General features: G+C 49.8%; 1 protein-coding gene across 1 annotated transcript in view; it reads right to left on the bottom strand.

The window, feature by feature from the left end:
• The window catches only part of ITGAV (integrin subunit alpha V), a 402,152-nt gene that overhangs the window by 196,727 nt on the left and 178,293 nt on the right, over window positions 1-27,132 (bottom strand). The window contains exon 11 of the mRNA XM_078680488.1: window positions 26,845-26,897. Within this exon, the coding sequence (XP_078536614.1) occupies window positions 26,845-26,897 (53 nt within the window). The remainder of the gene's footprint in view (window positions 1-26,844; window positions 26,898-27,132) is intronic.

Genomic DNA, 27,132 nt, shown 5'->3' with positions numbered 1-27,132 from the left:
GAGGAAGGAGGTAGGTTTATTGCCGTTCGTCTCCACAGCTTCCAGGGACATCAACCAACAGCCCTGGGAGCTTCAAGTATAAACATTCTATCACCAAGGAGGTAATAGAACACTACAGATGACATAGAAGGAAATGGGAGAATAGTTTAACATTACTACAAAAAGGCAAAGCATTATTAGACAGAAATACAAAGAGGAGTTTTAAATCCTAGTAAAAAGACATGGGTTGATGATGTGTAACCTGTAAGGCTGAGAAGGGGTTCTCCGAAGCAGGCACAACATACTTCAAGATCACTTTATTGAATGGCAGCATAGGACTACGAGGCACCAAAAACTGCTGTAAGTTTTCCATCAAGATGCTGGGCTTTGCAAGAGCAGTCGTTAAAGTTGAAAGGAGTGCCTATGCTGCTTTTCGTATCACAGAGTAAAGGAACAAACTACCTCTGAAGGAGATCCTATGGGATAAGGAACGTTTACTCCCCTCACCCCCAGAGATGTGTCAAGGCCAGAAGCATTCTGTAGTTCCAGATGACGGATAGCATCCAGGGTAAAGAAGTGTTTATCGACTCCAATTCATGCGCCCATAATCTCTGTTGTGCAGATTAAGTTATCTGAGACTCCGTTAATTAGCTCCGCTCGCCGAGCTACTCTCTGCATCCCAAGGAAAGACCTCAGCAAGGGCTGGTAATTGGAGGAAAATCAGACAGTTTATTTTGCCATCCGAAAAATGTCTGCTGACTTCAGGCAGCGCTGAAGAAGGTCTTCAAAAGTTGTATTGGTGATGCAACCCTGGGTGGCCTCAAAGACAAAGGTTTGGTGCTTTGTTAGGCAAAGGCCTCACTGGAAGCAGCACAAAGGCCAGAATTTGTGGCGTGTAAAGTTGGCTTGCATTAGAGTTGTAGGTGCCAGAATCCTCAAACCCAGAGAATGGGTGCCAGAATCATCAAACCCCTGTGGTGTAGCACAGAGGGCTGAGGGTTCGTCTGAAATTAATTTATTTGAGAACTGGGATTAGCTCAGACTAGGTATATTTTTAGGATTTTGAGGGCCCTGGTCTAAATGTATTTTAGGGGGCCCTGTTTGGAACAGCTTTGAATTTATAATTCAATTTCAACAGTTTCCTGCCCTCTTTAGTCAGGTCAACGCCAGTGCACAGGTACACTTGTCCACATTCTAAATGAGTTCACATCTAATATTCTGGGATACGGACAATATTGTAACACAGCAGCAGGTCCCAAATGGTACAGCAAATAATATCTGCGGCACCCTGCCATGTCCCATATGTGAGGTCCTGTTTTGATCTAAAAGACAAGGGTATGTAAAACAATCTACTTAAAAGAATTATTCAAGGTCTGCAGAACAGAGTTGTCTCTATCAGGGGTCCCCCTGAAAGGCTGGGGCCCTGGACCAGAGCCTACTCTGCCCATGCGTTAAAATGTCTCTGGCTCTGTCAAACAAGACCAGGCCAGCTTTGGGGAACAGCACAAGAGAGTCTCAGAAAGGTCCTGTGAGCAGGAGCACTTCTTCGAGGAAGAAAATTGCTTTTTCTTCATATGCTGTTTTTTGTGGGGAGATACTTTGCAAGAAATAATTTGACTCTCTGATGGCCCTCAGGTGCAAGGACGGGAGAAAGCCGAAGGCCAAGAGGTCGTGGTCAGATCCCAGATACAGCATGCAGAGTGGGGAACTTATAAAGCTTTCGACTTATGATAGCACTGACATGGTTTAACACCAGGACCGTAAGTGGTGACATTTGATCTCATTCATTTCATTTAGAAACTTTATTCAGTTTTTAGTATATAAAACCATAAAAGCGAAATTACCACAATCAATACAACACATAATTAAAACAAAGATCCGAGTCCCAACAAACGTACATATACAAAGCGTTTACATATAAAAAGAATATGTTTAAGACAGCCATTAAAAGAACAAATATAAAATAGCAGCAGTTTGATATTTACTTAGGTCACCCTTCTATTTCTAGATTTTAAAGCTGATTTTAAAAAAACAATCAAGAATAAGGTGCTTTCAGGCTTCAACATTTGTAGGTAACAGAGAGCTGGACGGGCTTGAGTAAAATTCTGTGCTTTAAAAAGGGGCTTTAAAAAAGACCTCCGTGGTATCTCATAAAGGGGACATACAAATAAAAAGTGTACCAGGTACTGAGACACATTGTCGCAGCCGCAGGACGGTAACACTTGGCCCCTGTGGCAACCACTTGGAACAGCTAGTAAAATATGGTAATAGTCTAGCCGAATCCTGGTTAACATAAATCGCTCATAGCCCGATATTGACCATGTAAGATAGGGATCCAAACAGGGAGTGGTTTTCGACATGATATATTTACGTATGCTGGGTTTAATCAATTCAACCTCTTCACGGTTCGATTGTTTTAGGGAAATAATGGTTTTCTTCACAAAGTCCACATCGGTATGTGCAATCGAATCTGGATTCATAAAGAGGTCCGGGCGCCCCAATACAGAAAAGCAGTCTTTTAGATATTTTAGCCATGGGATTTTCAACATGTGATCCATGGACAAAACATCTTTTAAAAGCAAATGATTCAGGGCCAGAACTTTATTAAGCCAGAAAACTAATGGCCGAAGTGCTATGGTGTCGATGTATAGGGTACCAGTTTCCTCATGGACTATTTGGTTAGAGGTTCCTGTTGGTACACACAAAAGCTGTTTTAGGAAATTATTCTCTACAACACCTATACCATCAGCCACCACGTACCCCCACAATTCGCTTCCATAGCTGCCTATTGCAACACTTTTTGCATTATAGAGTTTTAGAATTTAAAATCTGTTTTATTTTTGAACACAGCGTTAAGCCTACAACCTCTTGCCGAGGCCGGCCGCGCAAGATGTATCTCGTCGAGTTCTGTGCCAGTGCAATCGGGGAAAAGCTTTAACACAGCGCCTCGCCTACAACCCTCCTCGGAGGGCCGGCCGCATGGCTTAGGGGTGCCGTGGTCAAAGTCTTGCCATACTCATGAGTGTATTCGCTTTGGCAAGTAGGATGCGTGGAGGGCAGGTAGCCCAGCTATCTCTAACAGCCCAACGGGGGCACAACCATCTCAAGGGAAGATAGGCGCCAGGGTGGCTAGTAGGAAGAAAGAGAGTAGGAAGGTCAAAGAGGCCTATGGACAGACAAAGCGGAGGGGGGGGGGAAGGAGGGGGAGGTTCGATGGAATGGCGGGTATTGGCAGCATGGCGGGGGGTAGGGTGCAGGGGGGCGTGCGTGTGTGTGGTCGCAGCCACGGTGTGGAAGGTGATCAGGGATGTAATCTGGTCGGGTCTCTAGGGACAAGCGCGTCCTCGAATAGGTGCAGAGCGCGGAGTCTAGTGGGCATGTGTCGCGCATATTCCACAGAACAGAGATGACGCACCAAGGGCTCCCAAACCGCCTTGAAGCGCACATCTCGCGCCTGTAGACGCGCCGTAAGTAGCTCCATCGCTAGGACCTGCCAAAGGCGCACAAACCAGGCGGCTATGGGAGGTGCCTCCGCTCGCTTCCAGTACAGGGCAATGAGTTGCCTAGCGGCACCTAGCATTTGGAGTGTGAGGATCCAATCTCCACGAGTGAGTGCCTTGAGCGTAGCAGGACGTATGCCAAGTAGGATCACGCTCACTTCCTCGGGCAGCGGGAACCCCAACACCCCTTTGATATGGCTAAGCACCTCCTTCCAGAAAACAGTAAGGGCCGGACACGTCCACCATATATGCACGAAGTCACCAGTCGCAGATTCACATCTCCAGCACTTCGGGGAGGCGGTGGGGAACATCTGACTAAGGCGTAGGGGGGGGTATAGTACCATTGCGTAAGTAGTTTGTAGGCGTTTTCCCTCTGTGGAATGCTGCGGTATACCCTGGGTATATCCCGCCACAGTCTGCTCCATTGAGAGGGGGTAATGTCTACGCCCGTCGCTAATTGCCATTGCCTCTGATAGGGGTGTGCAGGCGCCAATATAGGATGCTGCAGAATGTAATATATCTGGGAGATCAGCCTCTTCAGTCCCCCGAGGGAGCGCGCCAATTTCTCAAAGGGCGTGTATGCTCGGGTAGCCGCTTGGTACATTTCGTCCCCGGCAGTCCAGTGGCGTAGCTGGACGTGTTGTAAGGCAGCCTGCGGCGGCACCCGAAATTCCTCCCTGCAATCCATCCAAGATTTGGGCATGCCCTCAAGGAATAGGTCTCCAGCTACTCTACAGTCCCCTTGAATACATTTATCAACCGCCCGAGTCCGGTGGGCCGGGGGGAACTGCGGATTCCCCGCTATCGGGGTGTGTGGGGACGGGAATGTGGTCAGACCTCTAGACACGGCTATGTTATCCCAGATGTCAAGCACCGTTTTCGTGGGTACTGCAAGGTACGCACTTCTCGAGCGTGCAGCTCGCGGAAGCCAAGGCAGGTCCCATATTGTACATCCGGTGACTGCTCGGTCCATGTGGAACCAGTGTTTATCGCTTTCGCGTGCGCCCCATTCCACCACGAATCGGAGATGTGCCGCCCAGTAGTAGTGCACCAAATTGGGACAGGCCAGGCCTCCTCTGTCTCTTGGTTCCATGAGGACCTTTTGTGAGAACCGAGGGCGTTTCCCACCCCAAAAAAAGGACATAATCTCCCGCTGGAGGGCCCGGATACAGTGAAGCGGTATAGGGGTGGGTAGACATTGGAATACATAGAGAATTCGGGGGAGGATCGACATTTTAACTGCGTTGAGACGCCCCAGCCAGGACATCATCAACGGTTTCCATTTCCTAAGGTCCTCTAGCACAGCTTTACGACACTCTGCCCAGTTTACCGAGGACCAGGAGTCCAAGTGGGGGGTAAGGGCGAGGCCCAAGTATCTAATATGGCTCTCAACCCATCGATAGGGTACGGACTCCTTCAGGGAGAGGACGTCCGCAGTAGGCATCGTGAGGTTGAGTGCCCAAGATTTGGTGTGGTTTATTTTGAGGCCCGACGCTCGTTCATACAGACAGAGTACATCGTGGACCGCTGGTAGAGACGTGCGAGGGTGTGTAAGGGTGAGAATCAGGTCATCCGCAAAGAGCGCCACCTTATTGTCTCTCCCCCCAAGGGTTATTCCATGTATTCTGGGGTCACGTCTGATCAGTGCCGCCAGGGGCTCTACTGCCAGGGCAAACAGGAGTGGCGAGAGGGGGCACCCCTGCCTCGTGCCTCGGTGTATCGCCAACGGCGGGGTAAGTTGGCCATTTATCCTGATCCTGGCCTGTGGACCCAGGTACGGGGCCATAACATACGCTATCATTTTGGGGCCCAGGCCTAGCTTCCGGAGGGTCTCCTTCAAGAAGGTCCAGTCCACCCGGTCGAAAGCCTTCTCTGCGTCGAGCGAGAGAAGGCAAGCAGGGATATCCCAATGTCGCACTTTGCCCACCAAGTGGGCCAGTCTGCGCACGTTGTCGGCTCCCTGCCGGTCGCGGATGAATCCCACTTGATCCGGGTTCACCAACCCTGGCATGTACGGGTCTAGTCGCTTAGCCAGGATCTTAGTATATATCTTCAGGTCAGTGTTCAGGAGGGCAATGGGCCGATAGGAAGCACACAGCGCAGGATCTTTCCCTGGCTTCGGTATTAGTGCGATTTCCGCCATTCCCATGTCAGGGGACGGTCCCACCGCGTCTGAGAAGGAGTGGAACAATCTCAGGAGATGGGGGCGAAGCTGGGTTTGGAAGGTGCGATAGAAGGAGAGCGGCAGGCCATCGGGCCCCGGAGTTTTCCCCATGGGAAGGTCTTTAAGGGCCGAGGAGATCTCATCTTCAAGTATGGGCTCTTCCAACTCCGCCGTTTGATGCGGCGACAGGGGGGTCCCCTCAAAGTCAGCGAGGACAGCAGCCCGCGCCTCTGCTGATGTAGGCTCCTCCGCATATAAGGAAGAATAGTAGGCCACAAAGGCGTCCTGCTTGGCTCGCTCGGTGACTGCGCACGTACCATCCTGATGTCGCAGATTAGCGATGTGAGCTCTAGCCATCCGTGCCTTTAGCCGTCTCGCCAGTTGTCTACCTACTTTATCCCCCCCTTCGTAGTATTTCTGTTTTAGCGCTAAGAGGGAGTGTTCTGCCTTGTTAGTGCGTATGAGGCGAAGTTGTCCCCTGAGGTTTGCCAGTTTCCTTCTGGACGCCAGCGAGGGCCGTTCCCTGTCGTGCGCCTGCGCCTGTTTGATCTCACCTGCCAGATCAGCCTCCAGCTTACAGGCCGCTCTCCTTCTCGCGATCGCCAGAGAAGTGATATGCCCCCGTATGGTGGCCTTAAAGGCATCCCACACTACCGGGAATGGTGTCTCCGGGATGTCATTGAGAGTGAAGTACGAGTCTATGGCTTCCCGAATGCTATCAACATCTTCCGGGTCTCGGAGAACGCTCGGTGGGAGATGCCATCGTCGCTCCCGGGGGGCGCACGCCCGCGGGTCCTGCAACAGCAGCTCCACATGTGCATGGTCCGACAGCGAGATATCTGAGATGGTGACCTTCAGCGTGTCCCGCGCCAGGGCTAGAGAGGTGAAAAGGTGGTCAATGCGCGAGTACGTTCTGTGGGAGTGCGAGTAGAAGGTATAGTCACGGACTCCTGGATTATGGTACCTCCACGCATCCACCAGCCCTAGGTCCGTGATCTGCTCTTTCAGTGCGGCCGACATTGCGCCCGTGCCGCTAAACGTGTTGTCTCCACGATCTATGTCTGGGTCCCACACCAGGTTGAAGTCCCCACCTAGGATTGTGTGGGGTTCGCCAGCTTGGAACTGGTCCCTTAGGAGTGCCTGGAGAAACTTGTCCTGCGACTGATTAGGTGCATATATGTTGCCCAAGGTGTACTGTGTCCCACCCATCTGTACCGTGGCCCGAAGGAAGCGTCCGTCACCACTCTTGTAGGGTCTTGTGGATCCCCGCCTAAAGCCCGCTCTGCAGAGAATGGCCACCCCTGCCGTTTTAGTGTCAGCTGACGCCCAGAACTGCATGGGGTATCTGGGATGTGCCATGCGGCCTGTGTCTCCCCGCAGGAGATGCGTCTCCTGAAGGTAGACAATGTCAGGAGAATGTTGCAGGAGATAGCGCCACACCTGTTTCCGCTTGTTGGGGAGTTAAGTCCTTTGACATTAAGCGTCAGGACTTTGAGAGGTGTAGGGACACTCATCACCATGGAATCAAGGGGAGTGAAGCCGTCTCGCCACCCGGCAGCCCCCACCCCATCAAGCAAGGGGGTCCAGCCACCCCCACCCACCATGACCATGCAGGCTCCATCGACAGTCTCCAGGCCGCCACACTGCATAACTGAAGGGGAAACCAGTTAAAGGGGAGGGTCGAGCGAGAAGTAGGAGGGATAGAACAGGTAAGAAAAGAGGGAACACAGAGAGAGAGTATAACAACAACTGGCCAACGTGGCCGTAGTACAATGTCCCAGATTCCGGGCATCCTCTACCCGAGGGTTTGGATGGTCTCAGGAATGTCACTTCCTTGGGGACAAAGTGGGGGTGTCTTTATCAGAGAAAGTAGTCTCAAGTGCCCCGAGGCCCGTCCGCCCCGTTGCTCAGGGTTGATTCGGGGGTATGTAGCATAGGGCCAGTGAAGAGAGAGTAGTGTCAGGACAGCCAGGTCGGCAGCATTGGGCCCCGGCGGAAAGACATCATTCCCTGGTCCTCCAGCCGCCGCAGCTGAACTTCGTGGGCGTCCGCGGGGGGGTAGCTGCAAACCATCGCCTTCCGAACCAATTCCCTTCCCAACAGTGCTTTGTCGGGACCCCCCGCAGCGCCCTGTCTGCCTCACCTGTTGGTGCGGCGGGCTCCGGCATCAGCGATGTACGCTACAAGGTGCGCCTGGACGCGCAGTCATAGAGGGGCCGCTGGCATGCAGGGGTCAGCTAGCGTTCCGCGGGGGGGTTCTGGATTTCAAGAAATGTCCGCCGCATTACTATGGGGTGCAGCATCCTTCACTCCGCTGGGCCTGGGGCGCCGGGGGTCCATAGTTAGCGTGGCAAGGGTTAGAATGAGACCATTCACGGAGTGTGGGGCCCCAAGGTTTGATCCTCGCTGTCGTGCTCAAGGGAGCGGATGTGTTCTATGATGTCCTGCTTTGCCTGGGACATGGAGCCTGCGTCCATCGGGGGTGAGCGGCGGCGTCGATTCACTGTGGTCCAGTCGGGCCGGGCCGGGGCCCTCTCCGGGCGGTTGGTGCGGGCGGGACTGCGTTCCGGGGACTCCGAGAGCTTAAGCAGCTGCGCCGCCTCGTTGTAGGAGCGGATGACTTTGCGTTTGCCTTCCCAACGAAAGAGGAGAGCAAAGGGATGTCCCCACTGGTAGGGGATTTCGAGGGCCCTCAGCTTCTCCGTCACCGGGCGGAAGACTTTCCGTCTGTGCAGCGTGTTAGGGGCCAGGTCCTGGAAAATTTGGATCTTATGGGCTCCATATCGCAAATCCTGTTGGTCCCTCGCCGCCTTCAGAATGGCCTCCTTCTCCGTGAAGTAGTGCACTCGGGTGATGATGTCTGGGAGGAGACCCGTCTTGCCTCCCGCTCCGAAGATTCGGTGTGCCCGGTCCAAAAGCGGCAGGGGGGCTTCCTTGTTGCCCCTCACCTCATGCAGGAGCTGCGCCACGTAGGCCATGGTGTCCGTCTCTTCTTCTCCAAGTGGCACGCCCCGGATGCGGAGGTTGTTGCGGCGTCCCCTATTTTCTTGGTCCTCCTGCTTAATCTGAAGTTCGATATTCTGCTCCTCCAGGGTTGCCACTCTCTGCCACAGCTGTTCCAAGTCTTCAGTGCGCGTGTCCACCAGCTTCTCGAGACCGTCTACCCTGTCACCCAGCTCCGTCACGTCCTTGCGTAGTTCTTTAACGCACGTTTGCACCTCCGATCTTAGGGACCCTATTTCAGACTTCAGGTCCATCATGAAGGAGGACATGAAGGCTTGTGTCACCGGCGGGGAGTCAGTGACCGATGGTGGCACTTCTTCAGTTGGTGCTGCCGCTCCTGCCTTGCCCCACATGGCAACCACCGAGGTGCCCTTGGACGACGTTGCCTGGTCCGCCTTACCTCCCCTTCCGCGGGTCATGGTCTGTCTTGAGCGTGGCGCTCCACCACCCAATGCGTCGCACGCCGTCGTTAGCTCCGCACCCCCCTGGTGCTATAGTAGTGCGGCGGAGGGTCAGAACACCACCAATCGACCTCCCCCGTATCAAGCGCCTCCCCTCACGCCGTCCTGTGTCTCCCAGGGAGTGATATACATAGGCCCTCTTCCTGGGGGTCGCAGGGTGACCGCAGTGGTCAGTTGGTCAGCACTCGGTGTCTTGGGGGTAGACCTCACCCCGGGTTCGGGACGCCGCGGCGCTCTCGCTCCCCACCAGAAGCAGCGTCCCTCAGGAGTGGCAGGTGTGTGGGTCGCCTCCCCACCTCCGTTGTGTCCCCCAAAAAGCAGTTGGGCCCCAGGTCCCTCCGGAAGATGGGGAGTACTCACGATTCTGAGAGGCCTCACGTCCCTGCCTCAGGCCGGTCCTCTAGGCCGCAGGGGTGCGATCTCCAGCAGGCAACGCAGGGCGGTCAGGCAGCCACTCGCGGAGGCCCCACCAGCAAGGGGGGCGCAGGCCACTCGCTCTCCCAGCACTGGCTCAGCAAGACGGCAGCGAGTGCTCGAGGGGTTGGTCAGATGTCGGGGGGCAGGGGTCAAAGGCCCGCTCAGGTGCTCCTGCAGGGTCGCCCTTACTGGGCACTCGCCGATGGCCTCTACAGCCCGCCGGGGCGGGCGCCTTGGTCACCGACGCCGATGGGGAGGGTCAAGATGGCGGGCAAGCTCCCGTCCGGGAGGACAAGATGGCGGGCGGTCCCTCCAGCGTGCCAACTCCCAGTGCGGCAGTTCAGGGCACCACCACGGCGCCAGGCATCGGGGCAGCGAGGGTCCGCCAGGTGCAGGTCTCCAGGTCAGCCTCCCAGGGGACAGTAGCTCCGCAGTCGCGTGGCCGGGGTCCGCTTCACCTCCGACTCGGCCTTGCCGCCACTCCAAAGCCGGGTCCTCTCGTAGGTCCAGCAGCCGGGCCAGTACCGCGTCCCCCTCTAGGAGTCGCTCCGCCTCCGCTATCAGCAGGCCCCGCGACCTATCAACCCCAGCCGGGGTTCGCCTCGGAGCGTCCGGTTGTGCCTCCAGGCACCCTCTCGTTCCGGGCGCCGTCCGCCAGAGATGCAAGACCGATGCGAGGCGGGAAGATGGCCGCGATAGTCCGGCAGCCGGGTCCCCAAGATTGCAGTCGCCCCCGGCAGTGTCCTCTGCACCGGAGCGTCCACCAGGCGAGTCTCCACACTGTCAGAGGATCGGCGGGGGATCAGGGACACAGAGGAAACCCCCGAAAAATGCTTAGAAACGCTTATTAGGGCAACGGGGCGACGGAGCTCGCTTGAGTTGCGTCCGCTCACATCACCGCCGTAGCCACGCCCCCCATTATAGAGTTTTAAGAGGGCCTTAACCGGGCACTTGCCCATTTTCTTGGCAAAGTTGAAGATAGCAGCGTTTGCCCTTGCGATTTCTCCCCTTTTCCTCTTTAACAGTGGTCCCCAGTTTAACAGGTCATCGAATAAGACTCCCAGGTAAGAAAATGTCTTGGTCCTGGGAACCTTCTCTGTGTTGACCGTGAATTGATACTGTTTCGCGGTGTGCTTCCCCACCGGCATAATATAGGATTTGCTATTGTTAATAGAGAGATCACGGGCAGCCATGAAGCTATGGAAGGTAGTTAATAGGGACTGTAAACCTCTAGCAGTTCTGGCCAGAAGGACGGCATATAGCAGAACTGGTAGGCCCCTATCGCCGACATAAGGGTAATCAATTCCGGTACTAATCAGGCACCGTTCTTTTTTTTTTTTTAAAGTTTCAAAGACCTTTATTGAGAATGCATTTGACCGATAACACAGCTCAGTGCCTACAACCTTAAAGAAGGCCAGTACTTGCACAGCACTTAAGAAGTATGTGGATGTAGTGTAGTTTACACAGCAAGTCGCCTACAACCACCATGGGCCGGCCGCATCAATAGTTACTGTGAGTCTTGGATTTTATTTTACTGTGAAACACAAACATAAACCAACTTGGAACAGTCCACTACCGCACTCCGTCCCCTTCCAACATTATTGCTTGATGTGGTTGAACAGTGCCTATACAACGATCATATCACAAAATTTACAGCAGTTGCATCATTTCTCGAGGCTAAACAGCTTTCACTCATCCCCTTGAGCATTTAGGTATGCAGTTAGATATACCCAATAGTCCTTTGGCCTGGACCTAGCTGGTAAAATTTCTTCATATGTGCGTAATGTATCATGGCAGTAAGTCATATCCCTGAGCCATTGCTTGACTGTTGGCACCTTTTTACTCCCCCAGCACATTGAGACTCTGCGCTTAGCTAGCAGTAGGGCCTCTGCACAAAACCTACGTGGCATTGGTTTCATCTTCCCCAATAAACCCAGGAGACAACAGCGAATGGTGCACTCCACAGGTATCCCCATCATTTCAGACAGTTTATTAGTAACTTGCAGCCAGTAGGCCTGCATCTTCACACAGTGCCATGCTAAATGTATGAAGTCACCATGATGAAAGTGACAGCGTTTGCATCGCGCATCTTCTCTGAGACCGTATTTATGCAGAGAGACTGGGGTGTAGTATGCCTGGTGTAAGTATTTAAAATGAATGATGCGTGAGTTTCCATTCGGCGTTAGGAGTGTAGTCAGAGTGCGTGTAGTTTCCCAGTCTTTGTCAGTGAGGGGATCCTCCAATAGCGGGTTCCATCGTTCCCGAGCCTTATCAGTGGTGTGTCCTATCTCTGTTTGAGCTGATGTATAAAGTCTGGATACTAAGTGAGATGTGTTAGAGGTCGCTAGAATCAATTGCAATGTATTCAGGGTGGGTGGTTCCTCCGGAAAGGTGTGATAGAGGTGCTGAATCGCCATTTTCAGTCTATGAAATGTAAATTGAAATAACAATGATGGGTTTTGTATGTAGGCTAAATCATGTTCTGTGAGGAAGGTTCCATTTTTATATAAATCTCCCATGGAAATTAGTCCTACTTGTGTTAATAGGCCCATACCCACTGGTTCAGCTGTTACCGACAGCGCCGGATGATCATGAAGGGGAAGAGCTGGAGCGTAAAGTGGTAATTTATGGGCTAGCTGGCCTAATCTCTTCCATGCTGCGTTAGTAACATCCACGGTATTGATGTCCTTATCGTGAAGTGGCGGTCTGTCGTGTGTGATGATGGCGTCGAGTGGGATGGGATCAGCATCTCCCTCCTCAACAGCTAAATGTGTCATGTATGGGGTTCTATGAAACCAGAAGGCTGCATACTGTGCCTGAGCGCAGAGATAATATAGGAAGAAATCGGGTACACCCCATCCCCCTTTGGATGTTGGCAGTGTCAAGGTAGTAAGGTCGATACGCGCTTGTCTACCTGCCCAGATCAGCCTCAAGATCATCGTGGTTATGCGCTTGAACACTTCTCTTGGCGGCTGAATGGGGATATTGTTGAATAGGTAACGGAGTTTGGGGAGCACTACCATCTTTACTATCGCTATTCGATCGGCTAGGGATAATGGGAGTTGAATCCACCGTTTAGTTTTGTCCTCCAGGGCTCAATTGCTCTACCGTAGTTTGTCCTAATTACTATTTCCGGGTCCCTATGAAACCATATGCCTAGGTATCTTATGGGGTCTGTTTGCCAGTCTAATGGGTATTCTACAGCGTGCGGTGTGGTGGTGTCTGTGAGTGGGATGATCGAGGATTTTCCCCAATTTATCTGCAGTCCCGAGAAACCTCCAAATTTGATGTATGTACGTAAGAGGGGATCTAGGTTACGTGGTGAGTCACGAACATATAGTAACATATCGTCCGCATATAGCGAGATATGAAGGGGCCTACACGGAAATTGCAGAGCGAGATGGTGGCTCTTCTGCCTAACTATGCAGGCCAGGAGTTCTAGGGCCAGAGCAAATAGCAGTGGGGACAATGGTCAGCCCTGTCTGGTCCCTCTTTCTATGTTAAAGGCGTCAGAGACATAGCCATTAATCCTGACTCTGGCAGTGGGTTTCGTGTACAGCAGTTGGATCCATTGAATGTATATCGGTGGAAAGCCCATCCGAAGGTAGTATAGTAATTAAGTAAGACCATTCAATAGAATCAAATGCCTTGGCGGCATCCAGCATCACAGCCACAGCTTTCATCGTCGGGTCTAGATAGTGTGAGACCGCAAACAGTGTTCTTGTGTTGTGTGTTGTGTTGCGGAAAGGTATAAAACCTGACTGGTCTGGGAGGACCAGATTCGGCATGAGTGGTTGCAGTCACACCGCAAGTATTTTAGCGAGTATTTTTGAGTCTACATTAAGTAGGGAGAGCGGGCAATATGAATTACAGCTTACTGGGTCCTTATCCGGCTTAAGGAGGGCCACTATTAACGCCTCTCGAAGTGTAGATGGCAGTATCTGAGCATCATGTGCGGCCCCGAACAAAGCAACCAAGCGAGGTGCCAGGAGGTCCCTATATGTTTTATAAAACTCACAAGTGAATCCATCCGGGCCAGGACTCTTACCGTTGGGTAGTGAGTGGATCACTTCTGTCACCTCCTCCACCGTGATCGGTAGTGATAGATACTGCCTCTGAGCGTCAGACAGCCAGGCAATGGCGATATCGTCCAAGTATTGGAGCGTTTCTTGTTGCGTTGCTACCGGTCTTGATTGATACAAGTCCCCATAATTCTGAACCAAGCATTTTAAAATGGTTGCGGGATCTGTGTGTAATTGATTATCGCCTCCTCTGATCTGTGTCTCTGTATTGGGTATTCGGCCAGCACAAATTTTGGTCGCTAGTACTCGCCCGGGTCGTCCACTTTCTCCATAAACTCGGGCAACCTGTCTCTTACTCAAGTACTTAACCTCGTCCTCCGCTAATGATTGGTGTTCAGTTAATGCGGTGCGTATTGCAGCAAGTGTTGCTGGAAGAGGCGTTATCTCGTATTGATGTTCTAACGTACTAAGCTTAGATTCGCACCTGGTCAATTGTGCTCGTATATCTTTTAGTATCCCTGCTGTTGTGCTTATACAGACACCGCGTATTGTAGCTTTGAAAGCCTCCCAAAGTAGGCCTGCATCCTCAGTGGATTTATCATTTATTTGGAAGTATTCTCTAATCGCCTTCTCTATGGTGTCTGCATATATCGGGTCGGTCAATGCTGTAGCATTGAACCTCCAGCTATACGGCAGCGGTACATAATTAGGGCAATTTAGGGAAAGTTTAATTGGGTTGTGGTCTGAGAGGGTTTTGGGCATGTGTTTCATCGCTGTAGTCCACAAAAGTATTGCATCGGAGCCTAGCCAGTAATCTATGCGCGACCAGCTACCATGTGCAGCTGAAGTGTGAGTCGCTTCTTTGACTTCTGGATGACGGGCTCTCCAAATGTCCGTGATACGTAGATCTAGCATCATGTCTAGTAGTTTGGTGTGAGCCTGTGTGTGGTGTTCTGTTGTGTCTGCCGATCTATCCAGCTTATCATCCAGGGCTAGGTTAAGATCTCCTCCCCAGAGTATCGTTTGCTCGTCAGCTGAGTGTAGCTGCTGCCAAATTGCATGGTAGAAATCAGGTGCATCAGTGTTTGGGCCGTATGTATTCACCAGTGTTAGTGGATGCCCTCGTAGTCTACCCTTTAGGATAATATATCTGCCGTATGTGTCTAAGACCTTTGTGTCAATCTTAAAGTTCGTGCCTTTCTTAACTAGGATGGAAACCCCTCTAGAGTATGAGGAATATCTTGAGCAGTGAGTGGATTCCGCCCATCTCCTTCCCACCTGAGCAGTTGAGTGTGGAGCTTCATGCGTCTCCTGAAACATAACAATATCGATGTGCCACCTATCTAGACACGTGAATATCTGGCACATTTTTTTAGGATTTGTGTAGCCTCTAATGTTCCAGGTAAAGAAGTTCAAGGGTCGTGTAGTTAACGGAGTTTCAGCCATCGTATCATGTGTCGTGAAGTACAAACGTTATCATAATGTTCTAGGACAGCACTTCTACTGCCATAACAAAGAGAACACATGTAAGCACCTTTGAAAGAGCAACAAATGTGTATCAGAAGGGTGTAGGCAGTGCATCTCAAGCAGACAGATCCATAACTTAAAACAATACCCATAATGTTTCCCCTCCCACCCACAACAGCAGCCCAATCCTGCTGATGCCATACCCCAAACAAACCATCCAAAATCAAGAACATTTCGTGGGGATTTCCCATAGGGGGGTCCGCCTGGGCTACACATCTCCATCCGAGATACCGGATGTGGACGGACTGCGTTGGTCAGTGACAACCTTTGCATATAGTCTTAAGAAGTCTTAACAGTACATAGTGGTGCAGGACATTGGGATCAAATAGGTACTAGTAGGCAGTAGTGCCACTGGGTTCAGAGTTCATACAAAATAGAGCAGATCAACACATCGCACAATCAGTATTAATCCAAGCTTGATGAACAGTAGTGTAAAGTATTATAGTATCTAAAGGAGTCTCTGCGATGCGTAGTCAGTGAGGACAAGTATTGGAGCAAGTTAGATAATGTCTATTGAGTATCATCAAAAGTGCGTGCGCCCCAACCCAGTTCCACACTGTGCTGCGGTTTATTGCATTACATCATCCAATGGTCATTCCTCATATCTTTGCGATCAGTGACCAGGACCTGGTAGCGGCTGCGAAGAGAGTGTTTGTGTGCAATCGTTAGTGCCTAGGCGGGCAGGCACACCTGCGCTCCCTTACTGTGGCCATAGTTTCTCCGTAACCCGCCCAATAAATTTACTCCAGTGTACAATCACAGACTAACATGCAACCATTACTGCTATCATAGTCTGCAGGGAGTCCGCATGAGTGTCCTATAACATTCCATATCTGTATGCATATTCCCACGTAAGACAAGGCTGGGAGTAAGCTGACCCTTCTCAGAGTTTCAGTGTCATGTCATAATTAAGGCCCCCATAGCACTTGTTAGCAATGGTGGCAGTAACCTATCAAGGCCTCTTCTCCCACTGCCCCCCGTAGTCAATCTAATCCCTGCGTAGTTCTGCAGCGCTGTCTAGGATTAGGGGGGTACATTGCCCTATATTTCAGTACCTTTATGCAATGAATTATTCCCTCTGTCAAGTCTGGTAGGGCATCCACTCATCCGGCAGTTCCTGTCCTTATGTGTAGCTAAAAGCCTGCGTAATAGTGAAGTGTAGTAGTCCATGGAATCCTACAGTATGGACTTACCGATCATGAGGAGTTCATCGTAGCCTGTAGCAGAGCTCACCTTTCCGGGGAAGGCCTTACCATGTCGGTCCGCGATAGTCACGAGGCTTCGCATCCTCACCAGTGCCTGAATCGCAGAATCACCTCATTCCTTGTCATGGTCTTGTTCCTGTCTGTCTCTGGACCGACGAGAAGCCACAATGGTTTTGATATAGTCGTTCGCCGCCTTGGGTGTTGACAACACCGTCGATTTGCCTTCCCAGGTCACCTTTAGACGTGCAGGGTATAGCATAGCATGGTCCACCTTTAGGTCGCGTAGTTTGGCTTTAGCTGTATTGAATTCTCTGCGTGCCTGTTGTACAGCCATTGTGTAATCGGGGTAGAACTCTAATCGGTTGTTTTGGAAGACTAGTTCTTTACGCTCACGTGCTAGTCGCAGTATCGCATCACGGTTCCTGTAATTTAAGATACGTGCCACAATTGGCCGTGGTGGTGTACCCGGTGGAGGCCGTGGCGCCAGAGTGCGATGAGCCCTCTCCACGATGAAGACTGGCGATAACGCTTCCTTGCCAAAGAGTGCCAAACAGAGTTCCTCAACATAGGATTCCATTTTGCCTGTGTTTGTGGATTCGGGCACACCTGTGATGCGCACGTTATTGCGTCGTGATCTGGCCTCCAAATCCTCCGCCTTTGAACGTATGACTTCTAGAATCTTCTCAAAGCCTGTACATTTAGATGTGCTTGCATGTGCTTCGTCCTCCACCGCTGATATTCTGGTTTCCGCCTCATCTAGCCGTTCGCCATGCCTATCCAGTTTTGCCGCCATGTTGTCTACTCGACAAGTTAGATGGTCCAGTTTCCCGTTGATATCCTGTAGACTGGATTGAATGGCCTTGAGTATGGATTCCATCCCCGGCGTTACATCCGCCGCTGTGTCCGTCTCTGTGTCCTTCTCTGTGTCTGAGTGGGAAGTAGGCGCGCGTGTCGTTCTGCGCTGCTCGAAGCTGAGCTTAGGCTGCTGCCTGTCCGGTTTCCCCATGTCGGAGTCCGAGATTTTGCCGGAATGCAGCAGGCAGATAGGTTATGGTATGGCACGACAGGTGTATTAGGATGCAGACTCGTGGCAAGTTTGCTGTCTGGTAATAGTAGTTCAGGATCCGTATGTTCGATAGGGTTGCCTTCTGGGTCCTCAGGCAGGCAGCATGTAATGGCGCTGATAGCAGGTTAGATTTGGTGGCAGATAAAGTGATCCCTTCCCAAACAGTCGTTATTAGCCGGAAGTCTTTCTGCAGCCGCTACGGCGCCTCCACAGCCAGCATTGGGGAATTCTCCAAACAGATATAGGAGGGGTATGAAGTTGTATCGCAGTCCTGAACTACAAGCGTTTCTCCCCAGGAGACGTTCAATCACACACAATGGTTCCAACCTGCAGATCGGCCAACACAGCGTGTTTGTCGCATCATTCCATGCCCTAAGAGGCCATGATGTGGTGTAGTTGCATGATGGGGCCCATGGAGTGTTGCCGTGCTTGGGGGGAAGGCAGCCGTGGGAGGGCGGGTAACGACTGCAGCTTCAGCCAGCCTCGTCGCCAGGGACTCTGCCTCTACGACCTCTATGATTTGTGCAGAATTATTATAATACTCCAGTGAGGGGCTATAAAACTCGTGTAATCGTCTGTTAGGTCTGTGATTTCCTCAATGCCTTCTGGCGTGGGTGGTCAGCAGAGACTCGGAATATCGGCAGTTGTAAGTCGTTTGTATGGGCGCCGCCATCTTGTTTGCCGTTTTCGCGCCGTTTCTTAGTTGTTAATGCGAGTGCTCCGGACCGTCTGTACCAACAGAAATTACAGCCTCTCCGTAATGCTCACAAATATGATAATGATCAGGCTGGTTAGGGAAGTGGTCGATCATTTCTCAGCAAACGCCGGATCTAATAAAGCGCAGTGCTGTGTCTATGCTGGGGGTCATCATTTTAGCTGCCGTTCTAGCCAGAACCTCACGTAGCAGTCATCCGAACTTGCAGTCAGACGTCTTTCAATGGGGAGAGATTGTGTCTATGAATCGCACTCGGAGTGCGTGTTCCGATGGCAGTGGCAGTGTCTCAGACTGAGACCCTTCAGCGCTGTGGTGCAGGTAGCGAGATGCGGTAGGCAGCGGCGGCCACCATCTTACCCGGTATCGGCTGACGGGCGCTCCAGACCTTTAGACTAAATTCCCTCGCTAGCGGTGCCCTCCCTGGTCAGCAAGCACAACCATCAGGTGCTACGCATCTTCATTTTATTGATAGAGGGGTTTGTCGCTGAAGCCGGTTGCCATTAAAGGGATATATTTCGCGATTTTGAGCCCGTCTGGCGGAGCTGCCAATTCAGTCAGCCATCCCGCAGTGCGCCCTCTAGCCCCCCCCCAATCAGGCACTCTTCTAAATCGTTGATGTAAAGGTTGAAAAGAAAGGGGGCCAGAATGCACCCCTGTCTTACACCTCTGTGGACACCAAAATCCCTGGATACTTTGAGATCTTTTGAGTATCTGACATTGGCCCTTGTGTCCCGGTGTAGGTCTCTCAGGAAGTTAACCAGTGCCGGTTCGACACCCATGGAGCCCATGGACTCCCATAGCCTTCCCCGATTGACGCAATTGAATGCAGATGAGAGGTCCATGAACGCCATGTATACGGTGCCCTGCCTGGCTATGGTGTACTTTCCCAGGACTGTGTACAGGTTAATGCATTGAGCCAAAGTAGAGTGTCCTGACCGAAACCCGTACTGTATGCTAGAGATGACCCTGTTTGCATCAGCCCATGATGTTAGTCTATTCAAGATTACCCCACCCACAATCTTGACAGTGGAGTTGATAAGGGATATCGGCCTGTAACAGATTGTACCCCAGGACTTTGGACAGCCATATTCAGCAGCAGCGTTATGCAAGGCGGTCAGAACCGGCGTCCAAAGTAAAACATTAGATTTAAAAAGATCCGGGGGCATACCATCGGGTCCGGGGGCTTTGTTGCTTGTCAGCCCTATAATACCTTTCTCTATCTCATTTGGTGGGAAGTGAGATAGAGCTTGGACTTGGCCATCATTTTGACTATCTGGCTGTGGGGTGTTACTGCTAAAAATAGAGGTAAAATGAGACACCCAGTCATCTTCGGTAATGTTAGTGTCTACTGCCGGCTCCCCTTCTCTGGCAAATAAAGGTCTATTGATAATTCCCCAGAAGCGATCACTATTGCCCAATACATTTGGATCGAGAAGTTCTTGCCAGACTTTATTCTTTAGATCTATTTTTCGCTTCGCCAGAACCTTTTTATAGTTATGGCGTAATGTCCGGATCAATTACAGATCCCTGGGGCGAGTCTTCAAGGCCATCTTTAAAGCATGGGCAGCTTTTGAGCAGGTCTGGTCAAATCATTTAGGGTCACTAAATAAATTCCCCGACGCCGGGATAGTTAGCATGAGGCCTACTTTGGTAGTAATCCCCTCAAAGGCTAGCAGTATTTCAGGTGGCTGAGATGAGGGAGACGTACACAGTGTCAACTCAGAGTCACAGATACTGTGTATCCCTTTGTGAGAAGTTGGCCTGGTATATGATGCTCACTAGTTCTAGTGATCACCTTGTACCATGCCAAGCAACCCTTATGGTGCAGGTTGTAAAGTCAACCTTATAGACAAGCTATCCTAGGGGTAGCATGGACTAAGCAGTCTTAGGCTAAACTCTGTAAAGGCATGTGAAGCAAGCTGTTTTACCATACACAGTCCCTTGAATACCAAATGAAAGGACACCACACAGATATATATTGAAAATATATATAGATTTATTTCTACAAATATCCCTGATACTCTTTATGAGCACAGAAGCAAATGCGTTAAAACAAAACACAGTTTAAATACACAAAAGTTGCACAATTATGGATGAGCCCTAGGGGCCACCTAAACTATATACTAAAATAGTGGTATAAGAACCACTATGGGGAAAGTGAAGAGGCCTAGGGCCTGGGGAATCGCTGGAGCTGTTCGGGACTAGCAGTGAAGAAGTCGGGAAAGGCCCGCGGGACTCGGGTGCAGTGCGGAAAGTGCACGCTTTACCAATGCAATGTCAATGGTGCGTAAAAGTTACAAAGTTAGTTAAAAAGGAACCTTCCGAGTGACCTAGAAGGATGAAACTTTAGACACAGACCCTAGAGGTGTGTACCAGTGTGGGAACACTGGCGGAGCTGAGTTACCTCACCCACAGGAAGCGGGTGCACAGGGTCGAAGTAGTGTCGGGTTTCGTCACGCAGGTCGATGGTGCTTGGAGCAGAAGATGCTGCAGGCGGCTCGATGTGAAGAGTTCCGGTGGATCCAAGGGTGGATCTGAAGAGGTGAAGACCTGAAAGCAGAGGGGACAATGTTCAAAGTCACTAGCCAGTGACTACCGTGGAACCAGAGTGGAACCAGGCGATGTCGGGTGCAAACAGGCGTCGAGGTGTAGCTTCTCTCTGCAGCCACGTGGACATGAGGGGTCGAAGACGTCCAGGAGTCGGTCACGAGCTGTCCCACGCAGGCTTCTCGCTGTTGGCGGTGTCGGCAACTTGATTGAAGCAAACAGGCCTTGGCTAATGCAAGCCACGCAGGAATCGAAAAAGGCTTGTTACTCGGACCAGCAAGGTCAGAGCAGGTACTCCTTTTTACAGGAGCAAGGGCAAGTCTGGAGCAACCAGACCCGCAGTGAAAGTTGTAGGTTTCGTCGCCAAGATGGCCGCTAGCCACGTGGCAAGTGGCCGGGATGGCGCGTCGAGTGGCACGGTGCAAAAGGGCCCCACGCAGATCGTGGAGATGCTGGGGGGCTGATCTTTGGTGCAAGGGCTGCTCGAGGTTAGGGCTTCTCAAACCCCAAAGCACAGCGTCGAGGGTGCCTCTGATGCTGCGCCGTCAGCGTTTCGGGGGTCTTCCAAGATGTCCGGTCCCACGTCTCTCGGTGCCTCCACGGGTCCCTTCTTTGCAGGGACTGTGGATCGGGCGGTGAGAAGTCTGGGAGTCTGGGTCTTGTCAGGCTCTGGGCTCGGGCTCCGGCGGGAGGCGGCGGCAAAGCAGACGTCGAGTTGCTGGTTGGTGCCTGTGTTCACAGGGTGGTCACTCCTTGGCCACAAGGGAGATTCTCTTCCGTCTTCTGTGCAGCAGAATGTCGAAGTCCAGTCTTCTTCTGTATTTCAAGTTGATTCAGGATGATCTGAAGTCTCAGGACACAGCTCCCACTCTTATTCGAATCTGGGGGGCCGGATCACCTACTAGGTCCCTCCTCTGGGTGGAACCAGGAAGGGGGGTGGTTACACCCCCTTTCCTTTGTCCAGTTTCGCGCCAGGACTGGGGCTGGAAAGCCCCAGCACCGGTTTGAACTGGCCTATGCACAGGGACACCTTGTGTGCCCCAGGCATGTCTGATTCTATTCAGCCCTGTCCTACCCAATACACAAAATCCGGTCTGGAGTGGTGCTAGCACCTCCCCAGGCAGGAAACCCTTTGTCCAAGCTGCCCTCGCTGGAAGGACTCCCAGCAGCAGGAGGTCAGACTTGTGTCTGTGGTGGCAGCATCCATTTTGGGATGCTAAGGCTCTGTTTAACTTTAACCGGGGTTCAGGCTAGGTACATGTCGTGTCCCTCTAGAAGGGTGGAATGCTACCCCCGTCGCCAGAACTGGCGAGGGGGTAGTATTCCAATTCGTATGACACCTTACTCGACATGTTTTGATAGAGCCAAACCTAAGATAGCATTTAACCGCGAGGTTCATAATGCACTTAAGAGTATATGGTATGGCAATATCATGAAACAGCTAAAGGACATGGTTCCGAAAGCTGCAGACAGGCTCAGCTCATGCCAGAGCACCATCTCACATATTTCCAAGCACTCTGCCTCCAGGATTGATGAGGCCTTCCATAGGAGTGACTGATAGGAACATATGTGTCCATTTTAGGTTAGGTATAGGCATACTACACCTAAGTAAGGGGTGGTTACACGACTTACCCCAGCTGAGTGATCAGCCAGTTGTGTCAAATATGGAGGCCAGGCCAGGGGTGGCATAATACATGTTGCAGCCCCTGGTAGGCCTTGGAAGCACCTATGCCCTGGGTACCTGGGTACACTGTTACAGGGGCCAATAAGGTGAACCAGTTCCAATTGTGTATGTACCTAAGGTACATGGAGTCCATTTTAAGGAGAGAGCAATTAGCCTGGGGCCCTAAATAGCAGGATCCCAGGCCAACTATGTCAAAAACCAGCTAAACACCAGGCAAAAAGTTTGGGGGTAACCATAGTCAGATATCCACCTTCCTACACCCTTCATATAATTGAACAGAATTAACGTTCGACCATTTAAGTCGGCGTCTTCCGTCTACACTTTTCAATGCTCCCCCTGTTACCAACTTTTACCGTAAGTTTAAAAGAGTGCCTTCAAAAAGAATACAAACTGGGTTGTGATCGCTATAAGAGCTGTCTTCAATTTTAAAACCAGATATGATAGACTGAAAAAAATATGATCAATGAAGGACCCCCCAAAGCGCTCTTTAAAAGTTGGGGCATGCAGAGTACTGCGTGGGTCCACCACTGATAGAGCAGAGACCAGGTCAAATTCATTGAGTAGATGGTTCAGCAAGTGGTGACATTTGATCTAGTCACTGTCAAATTTACTGAGGAGTATTTTTGGTAAAGCCCAATGAGATGTTTCGGACCCACAACACATCAGTGAGGAGGAGAAAACAGAAACTGACACGGGTTTGCCAGTTAATGTCATATCTACCGAAATAGTGTCACCTCTCGACTGGGCGAAGCTGTGATTCGATTTGAGTTGGTCATAACTAGTTTTGCGCATGAGCGGTTACTGGGGGGCATGGGAATTAAGGATCCAGTCTATCGCCTGGATGATATTCGAGAGTTGATTAATGGAATCTCTGATAAGAAGTATCCATCAGAAAAAAAACAAGTTATTGTTAAAAGAGGCAATAAAAGGTCAATATCAGAGCCTAAAAGGTGACAAGGTGCTTACTGGCGGTCATCTCTAAGAGAATCAATCAACATGTCTGTGGCATGACTCTCTTTTCGAAGCTATGTTTTTTGTGACACCTTTACTTAAGATTTCTTTAGATTCTCAAGGGTCAGCATTTTAATTTCGCAGGCCTAAGATGACATAGGCAACGGAATACTACTGGTTAGGGATGTGTGGCTGGATATCACTGGAATGTACTTCTTATTCCATTTTTCGAGACTATCCAGGCAAGCAAGGCATGTAGCATGCACCTTATATTGGGTGATAAAATGTGATGTTTTGTGGCACAACAGGCAGCATTAATAGCCATCATAATCATTAAGGGCAATTTCTGTTGTCATACTTCGAGTTCACCACTATATTTCAGTTCATAAGCATGCCAGCAGTGGCAATGACTGCCAGTCATTAGGTCAATCAATGCCAGTACATTTAAGGACAACATTTCTGCAGAGGGCAGCATCTACAGTGTTTGGTAGTTGCTTAGCAAAATATGGAATAAAAAGGATTGTTTCATTGCATTCCGATTCATATACTCTGGTACAATATTTATATTTGCTTTTGACAAACACTTTTTGCTTCAGCCAAAATGCCCCCCTCAGAAGCCACCCTTGCTAAAGCTAACTTAACATATGCATGCGCATGTTAATCATGCATTGTACGAAAAAATGGTCTAGGTTGCTGGCCACTCAATTCTTGCGAGAACAGCATAGCATGATATTTCGGGTAGCTGCAGTTTCCAGTTCTTGGCCATAGAATGGATGGCTATCTTGGGGATGATGTAGATAATGTTGAAGGGCATTCGCAGGGATAGGTTGGGCAAAGTGCCCAAGTAACATTTGATGACAATTCACCTGAGAAAAAAATAACATTATTGTGACAATATTTAATATTATTTTATAGGAAGGGGAACACTCTTGCAAAAATGAATAAGTCCCTGTCGACATCGGGGTCGTTAATGATTGGGTCATGGTTTGTTTGAACAGAAATCATTCCCAGATCCCTATAACATGAGGCCATGTCTCGGGCAGCAGTGGAGTCCACCAGATGGCTTATCAACCCTGACATGGAGATGTACATCAAATGTCAGCGTTTTGGTGTAGGGTTCCAACAACCCTTGCGCTTACCAATTTTGATAGCATGCTACTTTCTCCCTACTCGTACACTTTGAGGAAGATGAGTAACACCTTCCCAAGGGACAGTAAGTGGGAAAATGTGGAAGAGTGGACCTCCTAACATACTAGATCGATTCACAACAAAAATAAAGACACATGAGGAATTAACAGTGACAATTACAAAGATCTAATTAGTTTAAAAGCAATGCTTTTTTTTTTTTTTTAAATCAATGCTCGATTTTATTTTCGCAACATCTGTTTATGAAAATTGAGGTTAACACTTAGCAAAATATATACAGCAAGGTGCTGAATGACCGAGGATATATACGGCCACATTGGGGCTGGACTGGCTGAGCCCAAAATGGATCTCCAGCGCTTCTGGGCAATGCTTCGATCTTTTTTATGCTGTGATGAAGCAGGAGTGCCTTGAGGACCCATACAGGGGTCTTATTGGTGTGGCCTCCTCCACATCTATCCGCAGAGTGAGGGGCAGGCCCTGCATAAGGAATAATAAACAAAAGTTGCTCTCCCCCATCCCATAGGGACAATAGGAAAGGCACAAGCATATCTGGCAGGACATTAGTAATGTTTCTCAACAGTTATGATTACAGAACTGAATTAAATATTGTATTTGAAACAAAATTACAATATATTGCCATCAATCAATCATAAACCTATTTACAAATTTTACATACAAAGGAACAGATATGTTTTCTGCTCACCGTCGATTATCTGAGGTTCTATTGAGGTTACCAGCGATGTCTCCCAAGAATAAAGAAATGCTTCACGCCCATGCTTTTGGAAATGGTCAAAAATACACATACACATTCAGTTAAAATACTGGTGGGCAAGGCTGTCTTTGTACATTAGATAAGGTGCATGTCAATGACTTCTGAAAAATGAATCCTGTAATTCATCTTGGTCTACAGAACATATTAAATAATCACCCCCTGTCCTCTCTGTTGTTCAATCGAAGGAAACAACTCTTGGCGGGGTGGGTATGGTGCAATGCCTAAAGTTGAAGGCTTCACTTGGAGCCTGGCTGGGAAGGTACTTTATCATTTTATGTCGATGATGTACGGTTATATCTATCTGATACTGGTCAGTCTATTTCCTGCCTTCTAGAAATGGTAAAGTTCTTTAGGGTACTCTGGGGTATGTATACATTGGCACAGGTCAGTAGCCTTCCCATTCATACTATAGGGACCCCCATGAGAACTGGAATGGCATGTTACAATGGACTAATGAGGGCTTTCGATAACTGATAGTATATACCACGAAGGATTGGAATAATTCCATCTGTAACAACCTGGGAAAAACATTAAAAGACTATAAAGCAGACGTGGAACACTGGCGGTTACTTCCACTGTCACGTATGGGGACAGCGGCACTGCTTGAAATGATTGCGCTTGCTAATTTTTTATATGTGTTACAGAATACACCCGGTGAGGTCCCAGACAGCTTCTGAAAGAAAGGCACTGTGTCACTCGTAGGCAGCTTTTGGATGGAGGATACCCCAGAACTTCTCTGTACACTAACGAGGGGTCCCCTACGAGGGGATATTGGTCTCCCAGATCTTAGGCTGACCAACACAAACCTTCTCTAGTGGCATATAGATGAGCCATTTCGAGAAGGGGGTACTTTAGGGACCTATATGGGAGAGAATGTGTGGATGGCAGGCTGCTCCAATGACAACAATCTTCAGAATTTGGAGGAAGGCTTGTAAAGTCTGGGATGTTGGGACAAACTCTCTCAAGGCACTCCCGTTGGAATTCGGACATTCTGAGAGACCCAACAAAGCTACATGGTTTCCAGGAAGGGGATCTCCTTGGCATATCCAAGACTGGAGACGTATGGGGCCCACAGCGCCTAGTGTTTATAATGCACCTCCAATTACAATACAAAATTTCCGATACACCACACTTCCAACATACCCATCTGAAACACGCTACTGTGGATATGGAATGAGCAACCTTTGTCCATATACCATTTCCTATTCTGCAGTACAGCCTTGATGGTGGCAAAATCGGATGTGGTCAGACTGCGGGGCCCTGCCAGGTGTGGAAGGGTAGCCCTGGTACCTCAAATGCTGTGTGCAGGTTTTGGGACCAATGGGAACACCACAGACAGTCCACCTGAGATCTGCCAGGAACTGAGAAGCCACTAAATTGGTAAATACAAACAATACACCATTGCAAGAGATAGAAGGGGATCAGCAATGGGAACCACTCAGATACTTATACATGCAGGTCTGTGCGCAAACTTTCTATTGTCAAATGTGAAATATATTTGTCCTGTCAACCACTCACAGAATCTTTATACCAAATGTATGCCACCCTGCTTTTTTAATGATTAAAATGCATATTATTAATAAAATCATGTTAGTTTTATACAAAAATATATCTATCTATAAACATATGCATATTAAATAATATTAGCAATAAGGAGTAGATACAAGGAGAAATGTCTCACTTACCCGTCTCCATTAATGTCTGTGGCAGCTACAGAATATCCAAAATACGCAGCCATCTATACAAGATTCAAAAGGTGAAACTGATCAATCAAGGAGGATGTCATGCAAGGACGTGTTTTGTGCAGACATTTTGGAGCATGAACAATGGGGGGTGGGGATTGGTTAGTGTTGGCATAAAAGGAAGTACAGAGTCAACATGTACTAAGATTACTCCGAGTATAGACAGAAAATACTATTTCTTCTCTATATGCTTTAAAATGAAATCATACGATTGTTTCATACATTAAAGTA

The sequence above is a fragment of the Lissotriton helveticus genome, chromosome 3_1 (genome assembly GCF_964261635.1).
Source record: "Lissotriton helveticus chromosome 3_1, aLisHel1.1, whole genome shotgun sequence".
Lineage (NCBI taxonomy): Eukaryota > Metazoa > Chordata > Amphibia > Caudata > Salamandridae > Lissotriton > Lissotriton helveticus.
The sequence above is the reverse complement of the archived record's forward strand: the minus strand, read 5'-3'. Positions and strand labels throughout refer to the sequence as shown.